This window comes from Triturus cristatus, chromosome 2_2, assembly GCF_964204655.1.
Source record: "Triturus cristatus chromosome 2_2, aTriCri1.1, whole genome shotgun sequence".
NCBI classification, from domain to species: domain Eukaryota; kingdom Metazoa; phylum Chordata; class Amphibia; order Caudata; family Salamandridae; genus Triturus; species Triturus cristatus.
Window position 1 is genome coordinate 715196124 of NC_140582.1, and position 18077 is coordinate 715214200.

The 18077-nt window shown below is 43.3% G+C and overlaps 1 protein-coding gene across 2 annotated transcripts in view; it reads right to left on the reverse strand.

Annotated features, from left to right (window-relative positions):
- Window positions 1–18077, reverse strand: part of LRP2BP (LRP2 binding protein) — a 231223-nt gene that overhangs the window by 100462 nt on the left and 112684 nt on the right. For both annotated transcript variants that reach the window (XM_085643285.1, XM_085643286.1), the window contains exon 4: window positions 12095–12205. In XM_085643285.1, the coding sequence (XP_085499411.1) occupies window positions 12095–12205 (111 nt within the window). The remainder of the gene's footprint in view (window positions 1–12094; window positions 12206–18077) is intronic.

The following is an 18077-nucleotide window of genomic DNA, read 5'->3' on the forward strand; positions in this document are numbered from 1 at the left end:
GATCCAGGGAATTCAGTCTGTCTGTGGCTTGAATAGATTGTCAATTGGTAGGTAGGTTCCAATCGGGTGGTCAAAGCAAAGAAAAAATACAAATCCCTCCTGGAACTACTATATTTTCTATTAGCAGTAATAAGGCATTAGCTACTGTTGCTAAGGTAAAATTATCATGGTTTTTAAGAGGACTATTACAACTATTTACTGATGGCAGTTTTTTTCCTATGGAATGTGCAATGGGGTGGAAGGAGGTTGGTGCATTTTAAACTGGTGCATTTTACACTGTATCTCCACAGCCAGTGAATGCGCCAGTAGCTCCAGGCCCACAACTTCCAAATGCATTGGGAGGAGTAACAAAGAGGTACAGAGGTGACACCCCCTGTTAAATAAAAGGATAGCAGGGATTCAGGGGAGGTGGGTGGAGGACCTCCCACTTAGAATCAGAAATACAAACGTGAAGCGGAGATACAGGGATGCACCTGAAAATAAAAGCATTTGCCGAATAAATGGTTTTGCTTTGTCAATGATTGTTGGTTACAGGTATTGGCTAAGCAGCGCATGCACTGGCAAAGCAAACAGTAGCAGGCAGCAATCCTGGATTGATATTTTCTAAACATATGAAATGGCCACCATGGTGCATCTAGACGAAACGTGGTAATTATTGTTGAAGTAAATAAAATAATGTTCAAAGATGTCTGACTGCAGGTATTAGCTTTGACAATGTTTGTACAATTTTCTTTGTAAGCACTGCAAAAGCTAATAGCGGCGACAAGCCTTTATGGAATGTTAGTTTCTAAACTTCCAAGAATTCCAACATGTTGCGTCTACAGACAATGCGTTGGCCATCTTGAAATAAAATAAAATAAAATAACTTTCCAAGATGGCAGGCCACTGCTACTGGCTTTGCCAATGCTGATACAATTGTACAAGCTTTGAAAATGCCAGCAGCTACCCTGGTGAGCAGCTATAGGTAGGGAGAGCAAGCTAGGGTCAGACAGCAAAAGACACACCGAGACACAGCAGCGCTAGGAGTTGAAGATGCTAACATGGAGGCCGTTGGGAGAAGTGGAAATTCGAAGGAACTTCTGAGGATGACTGGGGAGTATGGGTAAGGAGAGAGACAGAGGGGGAAGAGACAGAGAATGAAAACAAGAGTGAGTGTGAGAGAGAGAAGAGTAGACCATGCACTACCACTCAAAGCTATATTTCAAATTGTGCAGTAAAATAACAAAAGAAAAAAAGCTCCCTGACGTCAGCAGTGGAAGGATACACACAAGATTGCATTTTAGGGTTGAAGCCAGAGGATGCGGTCAGGATAGGTCTTCTAGAAGTTGATCTAATAGATGCGGAGCAGGACCCAGGGATTTGTGAATAATGCCCGCTTTATATGACTTGTGTGTTAAATGGGTGTATTAATGTGTGGATCCAACAGGTGTGAGCTAATCAAAAATGAGATCCCATTAGGGTGTAAGGCAGGTTTCTATGATGAACAGATTCGGAACTCTTTTGGTGATGACGATGTTACCAATATCAGCTTAGTCTGCCAAGTCTGGGAGCATAATGATAAGCTGTAGGGAACAGGACTGTGGTTATGACAGTTGTATACATGTGTGAGTGAGTGGATTTGGTGGAAGGATAGCAAGGTTGCAGCAGCACTGGGAAGGCTACAGCCTGTGCTGTCTGAGAATAGCTGTGGTTGAGAGTATAGCAATGAGGCTTGATGCTGAGGAGTGCGGTTGAAGAAACACAGTGGTGTGTAGGGAGAATAGAGTGCACATGGGTATGGAGCTGCACAGTTCTGTCCATTGGTATAGGCTCTTCTTGGTGCGCACACCCAATGCACTTATTGCTTTTTCACTGATTCAAAATGACACAATGTGTGGAGATAGAGGATGGAGACTGAATGAATACTGCTCTTCAAGTAATGCTAAAAGGGATCTTCAAGATAGCTAGCTAGTAGAGAGCAGAAGCAGGGTTGTGGCTGATTCCTGGACTGATCGTGGAAAAAGGGGGTTCAGCTGGAAGTCCAGCAATGACAAGACAGAGCTTTGAGCTCTCAAACGTATAGTAAAAGAGTGTTGGCTGTACTTTGTAGTTTCCCGTACAGCGGCTGTTGCATGTTATTTGAGAAAATACACACTACCAAGCAATGACTGACAATCTGCTTTCTGTGACAACAAAATCGTGTCAAAGAAAACGATGAGCAGCCGCTCATTTGATTTTAAGATGAATTGACAATGTTAGTTCTGCTGAACGACTCTACAAAAGTTTACACAGTTACCCGAATAACAACACCTATAAAACAGAACGTGGACTGGACCAGTTTTGCTCCCAAGTACTAACATTTGGGAATATCAAAAACAGTGTGTCCCCGCTGCTGTTTGACGTCTATATTTCTCAGCTGAGAGGCATGGCGAGAAAGTGGTGCTCAAGCGGAATTCGAAATGACTAACAAATTCACACTACCCCAAAAGATTCTAATCTGGACTCCATGAAAATATTTTCAGGAGCTCAACCTTGTTCTCAAGAACGCCATATATTAACTTAAGTCTCAAATCTCGAAGGGTTATTTTCAACTCATTACTTCTCTCAAAACCACAGTAGAAAAAAACCAAATTGGAACGTGATTTGGCTCCCCTAGGTTTCTCAAACAAATAAAACGTTTGCTACATTAGTCGTATTTAGAGTCCTATGTAGAGAAAGAAATGGAAAGGTTAACAGATGAAAACTGACTTTGTGATCACACCAACCTAAACCTGTATATAACACGCTATCTACAAATGAATGCAGTGTTCTATGTATGAAGTTGTGCATTATCGACAAACGATTGCACATAGTCAGCAAAAATAATCCAAGAAAGGAAGCAGCTGTCATCATATTAATGATCTCTAAACAACAGACAGCATAACATGATCACCGCAATTATGGACGAATGTCCTAGGTGAGGATGGGGGAAGCAACTTGTTATCTTATGGTATGATCCTCTTATGAGCTGCATGTTTTCTAGGAACTGGGTGATGTAACAAATTGCGGACTGGACAAGTAAACAACTCCTGCACAAGCCGATATCATGTTTGCTGGGCCTTATACCCTAAAGCAGATAGGACCACGTGTGAATTTGGCAGTGGTAATAGCCGAGAGAGCTATTGCACTCCATTGGAAGTCGCCTAACGCTCACAGTTAAATGGCAGTATGAACTACACAAATGAGTGAAGTCTGAGGATGCTGTCAGAAGGCCTTTGAATAACAAAGTGGGCAGGGCCACAGAGGCATTATGATGAGACAGTATACTGCTGACTCCAACCCCAAAACTAAATGATAATCCCTCATAAACTGCTTATGTCCTACATATAACTGGACAATGTATGCCTATGTCCTATATATAACTGGGCAAACTGCCTCCGTTTGGATAAACATAACCAGATCCCATGGCTTAATTACATGATCTTATCCTATAGAGAGACATTTTAGTGGCCGTTCCGTTGATTAATAATTACACGGCAATGCCCTGTCTCAGTGATGGGACTTCGAAGCAGAGTACCGAGCACTTTTTGCTTCTTTGCCCTCTGTATTTATATCTCCGAATTGCCTACCTCAAACCACTTTTTAAAACATATTCAGTGTCTAATGTCAGATCTGCGATGAGCCTTCTTTTTGCACTTGACGAACTGGATGTATGCTTTTTTACAGCGACTTTTATTTTGAAATCTGTGTCCGTCAGGAAAAGTATGATCTACTGAAATTACATGTGAAATGATGCTCGTAGATGTTGTCCATCTGGCTCACCCCCCCCTTCCTGCCCCATTTTTTTTTATCATTAACCGAATGTATTGTTATTTTATCATTTCATGTATTGTATTGTATTACTGATGCCATGTGCTTTTATGACTGTTTTTAAACAATCGAATAAAGTTTTGTAATGAATGAAATGAACTGGGCAAACTATACTGCATTCTGACTTTTGATTGACATAATATCCCTTCCACTGTATATTTATTTATGACATGCTTCAGTTGGTGTGATTTGTAGAGTGAGAAGTAGTCTTTGTAATGTGCTATTTTCCAGGCACTTGTTATAATTTTGCTGAAACTGCTAAAATATATATTTTTAAATGATCTCTAGGCACTAGAAAACCACTCTGCTGTAAGATCATATAGCCCGCCATTGGAGAACGCACCACCAGTCCATATCCACTATTAAGCACCTGCTGAGAGCAAGCCTTTTAATGTATAATTTTCAGCACTAAATCTCTCCAGACCAAACTTACCTGAGGTAATACAATCCAGTCTTTCAGCATAGCACAGCCATGCCTTTCTACTCGCCCAAACCAAACTAAACTGTGTGCCATCACGGAGGATTTTCTTTTGGTCCATGGCACAGAGTGATCAATTTCTAGCAGATACTCATAACTGGTAATATTATTTCCGTGTTTCCCAAAAGGGCTCTAATATATAAGTGTGATAAGACTGAGTGAATGTAAGAGAAAGAGTTTTCTACAATCTTTTAATCTAAATAGAGGTTACACTCCATTTGTGGTCATCTTATGTATGAGTTAGAGGCTTTGGGAAAAGGTTTGCATAGGCTTTTAAAGCTTAATCTGAGAAATAAGACAGGCAGTGCCTGAAGTTGCATACGTGTATGAAGTAGGCAACTGTCAACTTTACCCTGCTTATAACTGAGTTTGTGAAGGGCACTGACATTTCTGCAATAGGAACCCATGTGTAGGTGTCAGACAGATATCCCTATTTGCGCCTTGTTTTATTTAGAATACTGAGGCTTAAAATAGGCTCAATTAGAGAACAATAGTCCATCCTTGTGCTACGAATGGATCCAGTTTAAATTAATCTGTGTGAGTTGGTACAATAAGAATGAGCATTTTTTAGGACGCTCGTAAAGCAAAAAGTATACATTTCTTCACCACCATTTGCAGTGAATATGATATTGCTTTGACTAGGACAATTTTTAATTTTTTCACCCTTTTGGCTACATGACGTTTGAATAAAAAAAAGATAAGGGAAGGAAGATCTCCTCTGCTGCTCATATTTCTTCACCTATTTCCTCTTGCTGGTTCCACTTTTCACTCTACCTGCCATTGTGATTCCTCTCCCTTGTATATAAGATCATTCTTTGCCTTTCTCTCCCATATGTCTTGTATAACCTAACTATATGTTCTCACTTACCTTGTTCATTTCCTCCTATACACATTTCTCCAAAATTGTTTAGAAAAGTTGGAACATTATCCATTTTCAGATGATCTTTAAAAGCATGGTGTTATGGGTGGGTGCAAGCCAGCTCCTAAATGGATGCTTTTATCTTGGGGTCCAGTGGAAACTTGTTGCTGCACTGCTATGGGTTAACAAAGATGAATGTGAAGTGCTCCCTCTCACCCAGATTGCTCATATTAAGCTTCTCGAGTGGCTTGGGATAATGAACTCTCCAGACATGATTTGATTTGATTTGATTTTGGGTTTTGTAGAGCGCGCAGCTACCCTTAGGCATCCCGGCGCTAGTGAACACAGTCCTGTAGGGTGGGAAGTTATGTGGGGGAGTGCTCAGGGAAAGAGTAAGGTTTTTAGTTTTTTCCTAAATCTGAGGTGGTTATGTTCCTGCCTCAGGGAGAGTGGGAGAGCATTCCAAAGTCTGGGGGCATTGTACGAAAAAAGGCGGCCACCAGTTCTGGCCTTCCTGATTCTGGGGACTTTTGCCAGGGAAAGGGAGTTGGATCGGAGTTGTCTGCTTGATTGTTGAAGGGATACGAGAGACCTGAGGATGGGTGGGCCTTCGTTGTGCAGTATTCTATGGGTAATGCACAGGGTCTTGAAGTTGACCCGTTCTTTGACTGGAAGCCAGTGCAAACTTCTGAGGGCTGGCTTGGCCGAGTTTCTTGCTGCGGTTGCTGTGAGTGTTCTAGCCGCCGCATTTTGAGCGCATTGGAGTCTATGGACTACAGAGACTGGGGCCCCCAGATATAGGACATTCCCATAGTCCAATCTGGAATTCACCAGTCCCTGCATCAGAAGCTTCCTGGATTGAGGGGGGAGTAGATGGAGGATCTTTCGAGCCATCTTCATAAGGCCGAAGCATGTTCCCGCAGTTTTCCTTGCTTGTGTTTTAAAACTGAGATCCTGGTCCAGCCATATCCCTAGGCTTTTTACTTCGGGTTTAGGGGATGGTGGTGATCCCATGCATGGAGGCCAGGGAAGAGGAGAGGGGATTTTATTAGGGTTTCCTAGAAGGATTATTTCTGATTTTTCCCCGTTCAGTTTCAGCCGGGACTCGCACATCCATTGGTGAACTTTCTCTAGACAGTTAAATAAATTGGTGAGGGCGTTGTCTGATTGGTTGAGGGAAACGACGAGCTGAGTGTCGTCGGCGTACATGATTGACTTAATCCCAAATGGTTTGACAACCTCCTCGAGAGGAGCCATATATACGTTGAAAAGTGTGGGGCTTAGGGAGGACCCCTGGGGCACCCCACACTTGAGTGCATGAGCCTTGGAGATGGCATGCCCATCTGTGACTTGGAAGGACCTGTCTTCAAGGAAGGATGAGATCCAGGCTAAAGCGGAGTCCGCCACACCTATCAGTTCAAGACGGTGAACAAGGGTTGCATGGTCCACCGTGTCGAAAGCGGCACTCAGGTCGAGGAGGATCACTGCCACTGATCCTCCTACGTCTAGTATGCCCCTAGCTTCTTCGACCACGGCTAACAGTGCGGTATCCGTCCCTTGTCCTGGTCTGAAACCTGTCTGGGTTTGGCGGAGGAGATGGTTGGTCTCTAGGAACTCAGAGAGGTGTTGGTTCGCTACTCTCTCGGCTATTTTACTCATCGCCGGTAGTAGTGAGATCGGTCTAAAATTTGATGGGTCTGTGGGGTCAAGGTGCGGTTTTTTTATGAGAGCCTTCACAGTGGCTTTTTTCCAGTTTGCTGGAACTGTGCCATGTTCGAAGGAAGCATTGATCAGGTTGGTGAGAGGAGAGGCTATGGTGGAAGCAACTAGCTTTAATTTACTGATCGGAGCTGGGTCTGCCGGGGCACCGCTTTTGACTTTGTGCAGGACGCTGAGAAACGTTTCGGTTGTGATTTGAGGGAAGGAGAGCAACCTCGGGGTGTCTAGGGGGGCCTGAAGATAAGGGCCTCTAAGTGCAGTTGGCGCCGTCGGGAGGGAGTTGAGAATTTTTTGGATTTTTTCCGAAAAGAATTCGGCCATCCGGTTGCATTTTGAGCCATCCAGGTCAGGCGCTGGAGGGGGTTCCTGTATTTTGGAGAGGAGTTTGACTATCCGATAGGTTTCTTTTGCGGAGTTAGTCGCGGCTGCTATTTGGTCCTCAAAGTAGGCAGCCTGAGCCGTTTTTAGTTCATTTTTATAAAACCTAATGTGGGCTTTGTATTCCCTTTTGTCTTTTGTGTTCCAGTGCTTTCTCCATTGGCGTTCAAGCCTTTTGCCTTTCCGTCTTAGTTCACGTAGATCTTCAGTGAACCATGGTAGTCTGTAGGATTTCCTGTTGGGGGGCAGGGCTTTGAGAGGCAGAACAGTATTAAGCGAGTTGCTAATCCAACTATGTAGTTGAATTTCGGCTTTGGAAGGGTCGGGGTCGATTATGGGTAGAGTGGAGGCCAGAGAGCGTTCCCATAAGCTAGTGTCTAGTTTTTTCCATGGGCGTGACGGGACCCGAGGGCGAGGAGTATCCGAGATCTTTCTTGGGAGTTGGAATTTGAGAGGAACCAAGAAGTGGTCAGACCAGGGGAGGGGGAGAGGGGTTTGAACAGAGAGTTTGGAGAGGTTGGAGAAGATGGGATCCAATAGGTGTCCTTTCATATGGATGGGATCATTACTGAGAAGTTGTAGATTCAGGGAGTTTAAATCGGTTTTTAAGTCTGTGGCGAGTTTATTGCTTTGATCATCGAAGTGGAGATTTAGGTCCCCAAGGATTGTAAAGTTTGGCGTCCCACACGCTAGGGAGGAGATGACATCAATGAGTGAGTTTATGAACCCTCCTACCTGTCCTGGCGGACGGTAGATTAACACCCCAGTAAGTGTAGTAGAAGGTGGTAGGTGTAAAGAAAAGAGGACGTTTTCACTGTCGAGAATGGGGCTGTCTTTGAATTGACATACGAGGTTGTCGCGATAGATAATCGCGATACCCCCTCCCATTCCTGTCGATCTATTGAGGGTTTTAATGAGATACCTAGGGGGTAGTGCCTGTATGATTTCAGGGTCGGAGCTTTCGGACAACCAAGTTTCTGTTAAAAACAGAACGTCCAAGTTTGACTGTGTTAATAGCATATTAATTTCAATATGGTGTTTAGGGAGTGACCTGCAATTCAGCAGGGCCATCTCCAGGCAGGCCGGTTCGTAGTGGGATAAGGTCGTGGTCCTGTAGGTGCTGGAAGGACATCTAAGAAGCTCCTGTTCCGGGGTAATAAGTCCGTTACATCTCGTTTTTGACGGAACTCTGAGTTGGTACAAAGTTTCTTGTGAGTATTTGATTCGGGGCGCCTCAGAACCGGCCAGGGGTGTGGGCTCTAGGCTCGGTCTGGCGCAGACGGGCTTGCCTTAGGCGCGCCTTCGGCGCGCAAACGGCGCTCCCGCTGCGCTCGTCCGCTGCGCTTCCGCCATAGGCACATTTTATAGGGGTTGATTGAGGGAGGGGAGAGAGGGGGGCGTGGTCAAACAAGTGGGCGTGGCCTGAGTCCTCGCGCTGCGAGCGTCCGAGGAGTGGAGCAATTTCGGAGTCAGCTGGCGGCGTTCAAGTCCGCTACGTGAGCTGGGTGAAGTGCTCGATTGTTTGTGGCAGTTGCCGGGTGCTGTGGTGAGTTTTAAAAGCTAGCACACGTAAATCTGTGACAGTTTTAAAAAATTAAGTTTTTTTTAAAGAAACGAAGGCAATGCGCTGCGCGCTTCTCCCGGCTTCCGCCTCAGGAGTGTGATCAGTTTCTACCTGGCGCTTGTACTTCAGCGTTTAAGTAGTCGCCTCGGGGGGCGTGGTCAAACAAGTGGGCGTGGCCTGAGTCCTCGCGCTGCGAGCGTCCGAGGAGTGGAGCAATTTCGGAGTCAGCTGGCGGCATTCAAGTCCGCTACGTGAGCTGGGTGAAGTGCTCGATTGTTTGTGGCAGTTGCCGGGTGCTGTGGTGAGTTTTAAAAGCTAGCACACGTAAATCTGTGACAGTTTTAAAAAATTAAGTTTTTTTAAAGAAACGAAGGCAATGCGCTGCGCGCTTCTCCCGGCTTCCGCCTCAGGAGTGTGATCAATTGACTTTGTGATTTACGCATCAGAGTAGTAGCTCTAGAAACTTTATGTACAGATACTACAGTTCAGCTGAAGAGGAGTATTCCAAAGGGGTGCCATGACATTCAGAGACCAGGGGTGACACAATGAGGAGACCAATGAGTGCAGTTTGTAAAAACAGGGTACGGTTCACAAACGTTGCCACAAGAGAAGTTTTCCTCCAACCTGAGGTCGTTTTTTTAAACTACACATGGTATGTGTGCCCATTTTTGAAGGAATAAAGATTTCTGGGGCTGACCAAACATTTTGCTGGAGTCTGCCTGAGGGACAGCCAGAGATACTGCCTTGGCTTACTTCCCATTATGGTTTACATATATATGTTTGTTTGCCTAATGTGGCGACCACCTTGGACTCGTTGCTTAATTTAGAGGAATGGCACACAAAAAGGAGAGACACAAAGGAGAATTTTTTAAAGCACGAGACTTGGCATTCTGCAAAGGTCTCAAGGACATGCAACCTCAGCAACTGCAGGATGAAGAGAAAATGAGTTTACAAAGGGTGAGGAGACCCTGCTCAGTTCCACTACTGTGCTTCACAGCAATCTAAGTGAGAAAACTGGATCTACCGCAAAGGTGGTTCATTCTGTGAAGACCAGATTGGAAGACCTGACCGGGAAGATACATGGGTCTAAAAAGGACCTTGAAACATTAGAGACTCGACTGGGAGTTCTGTAAAAGCACAAACTGCTGTGGATTCTTCAGTTAAGAGATTTGGGGCCTCATGTAGGTAGCCCAATACCGGTCGGTAACGGCCGATTTTCGGTAAATATACCGTTACCGACCGGTATTTAGGCTTTTGATATGTAGGGGGATCATTTCTGTATTCGGTAATTTACCGAATCGGTAAAATTACCGAATCGGTAATTTTACCGATTCGGTAAATACCGAATACAGAAATGAGATGTAGGGGGAGTGTGTGGTGGGTGTGGGGATTCGTAATTTACCACCAACTAAAAGTTGGTGGTAAATGACGAATGTCTCAGTTAAGGCATTATTTGGCCCTTAGATGTGTGCAATGTGGCAGACACACATGCCCTCAGGGCATGTATGTGTGCCACATGTGCACACATGCAGGAATCAGGGGTGCAACAGGGTGTCAATGTGACACCCTGCCACCCTTGATTGAGCTCCCCCCATTACCGATTCGGTATTTACCAATTCGGTAATGGTAACTGGCTTCCCATTGATTCCTATGGGCCTCCTGGCCCATAGGAATCAATGAGATACAGGTTACCATTACCGAATCGGTAAATACAGATTCTAAAATACCGACACTTACCGAATCGGTATTTTTTTACCTACATTACATTTACCGATTCATAAATACCGAATCGGTAAAATTCGGTATTTAAGAATCGGTAAATGTGATTTACCTACATATGGCCCTTGATGAGTTCCAAGACTGTGTTGCAGAATCTGTCAGGGAGGCAGATTCCAGAGTAGAGGTTGCAGACATCTTTGGGGAGTGGGAGTATGTGGAAGGGAGGGTAGTTCCTTGGGATTGCTAAAGATAACCTGTTTGGGAAAGACGGAAATAAATCTATGGACCTTGCACAACAAACAAAAGATAACAGAGTGCTGCCTTGTCACTATGGCCTACAGGATCACAAAAAGACAGCCTCTTTCAGGAAATGGGAGGTTTATGGGGCTCTGAGTGACAAGGGCGTGAAAGTCGACTTCTTAATGGAGGTGATTAATTGGATGGACAATCTTGGTGGGGAAGAGTGGATATTGCTGTTTGTCGATCTGTCCACAAATGCCTTCCTGAGGAAAACGATCCGATGTCTTTGAAAAAAACTGAACTTGATATGGCTGACTTCTCAGATAAGCCTAAGGTAAAATAGCTCATTAAGAGATACCTCTTTATGCAGAGAACTCTGCCCGGGCCTTTCTGAAGGGAATAGGGGGCAGCCCAGTCAGGAAATCACTTGATAATTCTGCCCAAACAATATTCTGGCAGTCTCCGCTGTTTTGGGATGGAAGGGAAATTGTGGAAGAAGCAAAAGCATGCTTTCATGAAAATACTTCAATATGGTTTTTCACCTGTGTTGGTCTGCCAATCCTGTCTCCTTCCCCGTGTGCTTACGACTGCTTTAATTTCAAGCCAAGGTGCAGTAGTTGAGAGGTATGTTAATTGTACATTTTGTTGAATGATGTTGTAACAAAAGATATGCCTACATAGAGATTAGTTGTATGTTTGAAGCATGAATGTGGTTAAACATTCATGTATGGGTGTTGTGGCAATAAATAGATTCCAAGACTGAAACCACATTGTCTGTAGCAAATTTCCACCTATCTAATTACTTAAACTTACTAAAGTATTATGTATTTTTAATTTTGCTTTGGGTCATTTCTATGAGGTAAACCTAGATGGGAACAATGATACACTGGGTAGCAAGGGGACCTGGGGGTCGATATTTGATTTGTGTACAAATAGGGGTAAGGGACATGTCCATTAGAATGGATGAAAACCAAAAGGAGCTAGTGGATTGCTAAACATGGGTCAGTGAGGGGTTCTTTAAAGAGACAGGCCTTCAGGTCTTTCTCCAACACAGACAGAAGGCAGAATGTTGTTCTAGATCATTGGTGTGTAGAGGAATAAGGCTTGATCATCAATTTCTTCCAGTGTACTTTGCTATGGAGATTGCACTGAAATAAGTGTGTATATTTGAACATCACTGGCACCAAAAAAGTAACTCTAACTGCTAAAAACGCACTCCATTTAATTAATAAATACATGAGGAAATTGATAAATAAACATGCTACATTAAAAATAAATATCACTAATGTCACATAAAATCATTACTTACGGGGTTTTCTGCAATCCCAAGCCCATCATAGTACATTACTCCTGCCTGATACAAAGCTTGGAAGTCATTCTTGCTCTTTTCAAACTGTAATAAGGCATCTTCATACCATCCCTGTCAAAACAAGACGCAAATATTATGTTATTCCTTCAAAGGCTGCTCCTCGCTATTCTGTTCAAGGAAGCTATTGGGGCACATTTCTGGGAGCTACAGATTACATTCTTGAGCTACTGTCTTTTATTTCTATAACAAAATTATATATATGTTCTCTCTCTCATATATATATATATATATATATATATATATATATATGTATAGGCATAAAAAGGCATTGACGCAGACTCAGTTAAACAGGTTAGTCATAGTAAGTCACCATTGGATTACAGAAGTGCATCATGACAGACGTTATACATATATAACAGATTCTGCTAACTTTTAGAAAGAACCTTAAAACCTGGCTTTTTAAAAACGAACCCATTCCTACCTTCCTTCTTCCACTCTTCCCGCTGCCACCGCGCCGGGACACTCTAGTTTGAATAGCTGTGTGCAATACTAAATGCACTATTTCATTTCATTCTGCTCTCTCTTGCTATGACAGTCATCTCTTGCGTCTACTTATTTCACACAGATGTATAGATAGTTAGCTGTCAATCAAAGGGTCGTTTTGCACCAACAGGTTCAAATAGATAAGGAGAGGGAAGCTCAAGTTTTCTATGGTGTGGCTTGGAACCTCATAGTGAAAAACACCATGTTGTTGGAAAACTACTCATCCATGGAAGCAATTCACATAAGCATTTTAAGGTATGTGTGGTGGCAGAAGTACCACTTCACATACACATAAATGCATTTCACATAGGAACATGCATAGATCTACATCTGTACCATCTCTCATTTGCAGAGTTCAACACCAAGTCTGCGTGGAACTATGCACATGTAAATCTATGTTATTTTAGGTGTAAAAGTGGAAGTAGCTTAAAAATAGGGACTGTCTACTACAAAGTAAGAGGAGTAAAGAGAAAATTAAGGTAGGACAGAGGGAGGGATGTGGAAATACAAAAACACACACTCATAAAGTGCTCCAGTAGTACTACAGCCCATAAGGCTCAAATCTAATCTAGCCTAGTATTGAGGTAAGCCACACACCACAAATTGCCACTCACAGTTAAAGGAATTACATAGAATGTAATGGCGGGAGGGAATAACACTATTAGCACAAGGTAATACAATGGTGAAATAACTTTACACGTTGCAGACATCCGTACAAACAAAACTGTAAAAAATAAATTATGTAAATGACATCATTAACATTTTTAAAACTGTAAAAGTAAATAAAATTGTGGTAAAAAATGGTCAAATACCTTTAGGAATTTGAGGCACCCATATAAATAACAATGTAGAAAAGTAAACACAACAGATGCACAGGCTATAGTTATAACTTAGTTATTACTTGGGTTATTAATTGAAGGGAAGATCGGCTATAATGCTTAGGTTGAGGGCAATCAAAGACCAGTCAGTCTCTTTGGCAATGCCTAGTTCCTGCATCCAGTGATGCCCTTGTACAATCAGAGCATGCTGAAACCATTGAGATTCCATGAGTTTTCCTGAAGAGTATGTGGTTTCGTTTTGATTTCTGGCTTGGGCTGATAAAAGTCCAGCGTTTTGGGTTTGTACTACAAGGGACCAGCCCTCATCAAGGGCTAGTTAGTAGAATTAATGGATGTCATATAAAACAAAAAATTGGGAGCCAGGAGTACATTTTTTTTTATTGGGCAGAAGTTGTGTGCCCTCCATACAGCTGTAATCACTTTGTTTATTTATCCAGATGCCTTAGCTTGAACGTTCAAGGGCAAATATATGACTTTGCAATGCTATTAAAGTGTCTTAGATAACTAGATAATTAATGGTGTTTGGCTTTGAAGGCAGCACAGATGTAAGGAGAGCAGACATTAACCTGCTTAGCGTTTTAGGCATGGCTTGACAGTGCAACTGTCACCTGACTTTTAACCTACAACAATATTATTCTATTGTTCTTTGCATCCACACAAATACATAGCCATTCCCATGCTACCTACCTGTACTGCATCACAGTATCATACAACTGCCCTTGAAGCCAGACCAACTGGCATTGTGAATGCTTGTTTATGGTACAGCTATCACCCGACAACTATATGAGAATCATCAGAAGAGAAGCTTTGGCTCCATCCACATGTTGGGAGCCAGGAGTGCCTGTTTTGATTGGACAGAAGTTGTGTGCTTCCTCAAAAAGTCCTTCCCCTCCACAAAACTGTGAGCATTTTGGGCTAGATGTACGAAGCATTTTAACAGTTGCCATTGGGCCATTTGCGACCGGTAAAATGCATTTTGATATGTACAAAAGGCAAAATGCAACTCGATAACTTGTTACCGAATCACATTATGCTTTTGCGATTCCGTATTAGGAAGGGGTGTGTTTAGGGCAGCTCGTCCTAATACTGAATTGCACTGGTATGTTTGAATGTTTAGAAATCAGAATGCGATCGCAAAACATTCATAATTTACCAACTCTGTACAGGAGGTGGTAGGCCATTCGCAAATGGTAAGGGACCCCTTCCCCTTTGTGAATGCTGGTGAAACATTTTTTAAGAGCAGGCAGTGGTTCCACTGACCACTGCCTGCTCTTAAAAAATGAAAAGAAAACTTTTCATTTTTATTTTTGTAATGCAGCCCAGTTTCCTTCAAGGAAAGTAGGCTGCATTTCAAAAAATAAACATTGCTTTAGTTAAAAAGCAATCACAGACAAGGTGGTCTGCTGACCCCAGCAGGCCACCATCGGTGTGATTGTAGCTATTCCAAATGGGTCGCAAATTCCGACCTACCTGATGAATATTGATGAGGAAGGTCCATTTGTGACCCATTTGGGAATCGCTAATGTGTCCCAGACATTAATGCATTTGATTTTGCGAGTCTCTAATTGAGAGTTGCAAAAAATCGCAATTATAGACTCGTAAAATCAAATGGTCATATATCTGGTCCTTTTTTTTTGTTTATCCAGTTGCCTGGGTTTGAATTTTTAGAGTCACACACATGCCATTATAATGCTATAAAAGTGTCTTAAATAACTAGGTAATGTATGGTGTTCTTCAATGGCAGCAGCACAGATGGGAGTAGAGAAGTCATTAATATACATGAATTTTAAGTTCTGGATTGAGTGCATTCATAAGCAAGGCCTTTTGGACTGCCAATGCTGGTTTATCAATATGTATTACTATTTTATCTTTTTGTTGGAACCCCTTTCAGAGCGCCACAGGCACGCAGGGGCTACTGGGCCCAACCGTCGTGGTAGTTGAGGCCTTTAACTCCTGATGTCCCAGGGCCCAACCTACTATGGATCCTGGACAACTGGGCCAAGTACCCCTTCTGCACTTGACTCTCAGTGGGAACTGTGGACAATCAGTCAAAGGCTTCTGCCCGGGGAATTTGAGAGTGTAGATCAATGTGCAGTCAAATACTTACTTTTATAAGAAAAAGGATTTTATTTCTAACTCTAAACATTCAAAGAAATAACAACATCCATATTCAATAACACAATCCCCTTGAGGTTGGGGCTCTAAATGTTTGTTTGGCAAAATCCCTGCCCTGCCTTCTTCCTTGTACCATGTTTTGGGGTTATTTCCCATCCAGGGAAAGCTCACTGGTAGGCCACACTCAGGAGTTCCCTTTTGGCTCTAAGAATTGATCAAAATTGTCTATGGTGCCATAGCACCATCAGTAGGGATCTTCCTAGGCCCCAGTTCAAGTCTTACCCTCTCCTGCAGTATGGAAGCGTTTGGTGAAGCAGCAAGTGTGCTCTCTCTGCGGGCACTCACAAGTCCTCATCCTGTCAGGAGAAGTCGAGCGGTACATGCAGGAGCACCCAGCTGGCGCAGGCTCTCCCCTTCAGCCGGGCTGCCGGCTTTCCCTGGAATAGGAGCTGCTCCCAATCCACGAAGACAAGGTATTCATTCATTCCCACATGGTGGGGAAGGGGATTTGATTCTCCAGCTCCCGACCGGAACCCAGAGAGGGTGCGAAATCTCCTGCAGCATCCTTCATGGTCTTCGGGGGGAAATCAGAAAGGGGCAGGTCTTGGTATGCGGGCTCGACTCACTGCCCACAGCCAAACTCTTCTTTCCGAGCATCAACCCTAACTTCTGCCAATGTTTGTACCAGAAACCCCTTCTGGCATACACGGTTGCTGCCGTACTTTCCTACCTAGGAGCAGACTCCTTTGGTGCCATCGCCCACATGACAACGGCCCCTCCTGGCATACATGGTCGCCGATTAAGGAGGACACAAGTCTCGATGTTCTGACAGCAATAAATTCAATGGTGGTCCCCTTTGGCATACGGGGTCACTGCAATGAAGCGGTGCAGGCCTGGCGCTTCCTGCACGGCGCTCTCTACATGGCCAAGGTCATGGCAGCCCTCTCCTAGCAAAAGGAGGTCACAGATTGCTCCCTCCTGTACTCAGGCAACGACCTGATCAGTGCACAGCCATTTACTCAGACCTTGCTTACGAAGTCCTCCCGTTAGGGCTCCCCACTGGACCTCGCTCCTTCCAACACTTTCCTCTTCCTCACAGGGCACACTGGTCTTGGCAAGTAGGCAGACACTAGGACTCCAGGCTATAATCTAGCTACAAATCAATAATATACAACATCTCAATGCCAGATACAAGTGTAAACAAGGCATATGTCATGCAATATATATCTTTGCATGCACGCCCCTATGGTTGTAAGCAGTATAAAGGAAGTTAAAAAGAAAAGAATAACAATATTTTGTGTTCATGGACCTGAATCTCACAAAGCCACATAGGGGAGGCTGTTACTCCCATCCTCAGATCACAGCAGAAGTACGTAATGGACTCTTTAGTCAAAGTAACTCAACCAGTACTGTCTCGCAAGGAGCATTACTGTGCAGCTGTAAACATTAATCCTGCAACTCTTGCCTCGTAAGCAGCTGTGTACATTGTGCTTGTAAGCCCCCCTTTGTTATACCAACCTGAGTCATGTAAAGTAGATTGATACCCAAGTGGCTTGGTTCTTTATTAAACTGCTAATAAATAAATACATTTTGTTGTACAATTTGGACATCCTTTGCTTTCCTAAACTATCTGCTCAGTTTCTAAACATCACTCCAGATTGGCACACCAGGCTGACACATCTGGAGAATCAGAGCTACTTTAATTTTGCGTGATTTCTCTGCAAGACATTTTTAACCTCAGTTTAATGAGGGTTATTTTATTCCTAAACGTCTTGATAGTCAAAGATTGCCAATAACGTCATCTTACCAGATCCTATGCTTCTAACTCCAGCATGCCTGACACACACACTCTTCAAATGCCATCCCAGAGGTTCTTATCATATCATCCTCCCAGATTGTTGTGAAAGAAAGTTCTGTCTTCATCGCAACCCCTTATGGAAGTGAAAGTTAAATGTTTCCAATTATATGTACTGTTGTCCTTGAGAAGTATTTCATATTTAACAATTTTTATTTGGAATATTTTTATTTGAACTAAGGACTTCTCCCACTTACAACTGCCAAATTCAGTTTGATAGGAGTTTGATGGAGTGTTGTATGCCATGAATATAGGCCTTTTCCCATGGTGTTCAGTTAACAATCTTGTTTCTAGTGGGGTGAAATCGGGCATTTCCACCACATATTTGTATAGACCATAAAGGCACGTTGCATCTGCAAATATTTTTAAAACTTCTATTCCTAATTTGTAGGGAAAGGATCTGCTGATGTAATACCCCCAGATATGCCCCAGCCTGGATTTGTCTATTGTGTCCCATTGCTTAAACCGTTCCAGTTTAGCCTCATTACTCAGTCTACCAACCACGCACAGGAAGTTTCTCATTGCTCACTCTACTAACCACGCATAGGAAGTTTCTCCAGTTAACTTGCTATCCATCCAAGGAGAGTGGTAGCTAGCCTCCACATTTGAATAACCACAGCCGTGAAGAGAA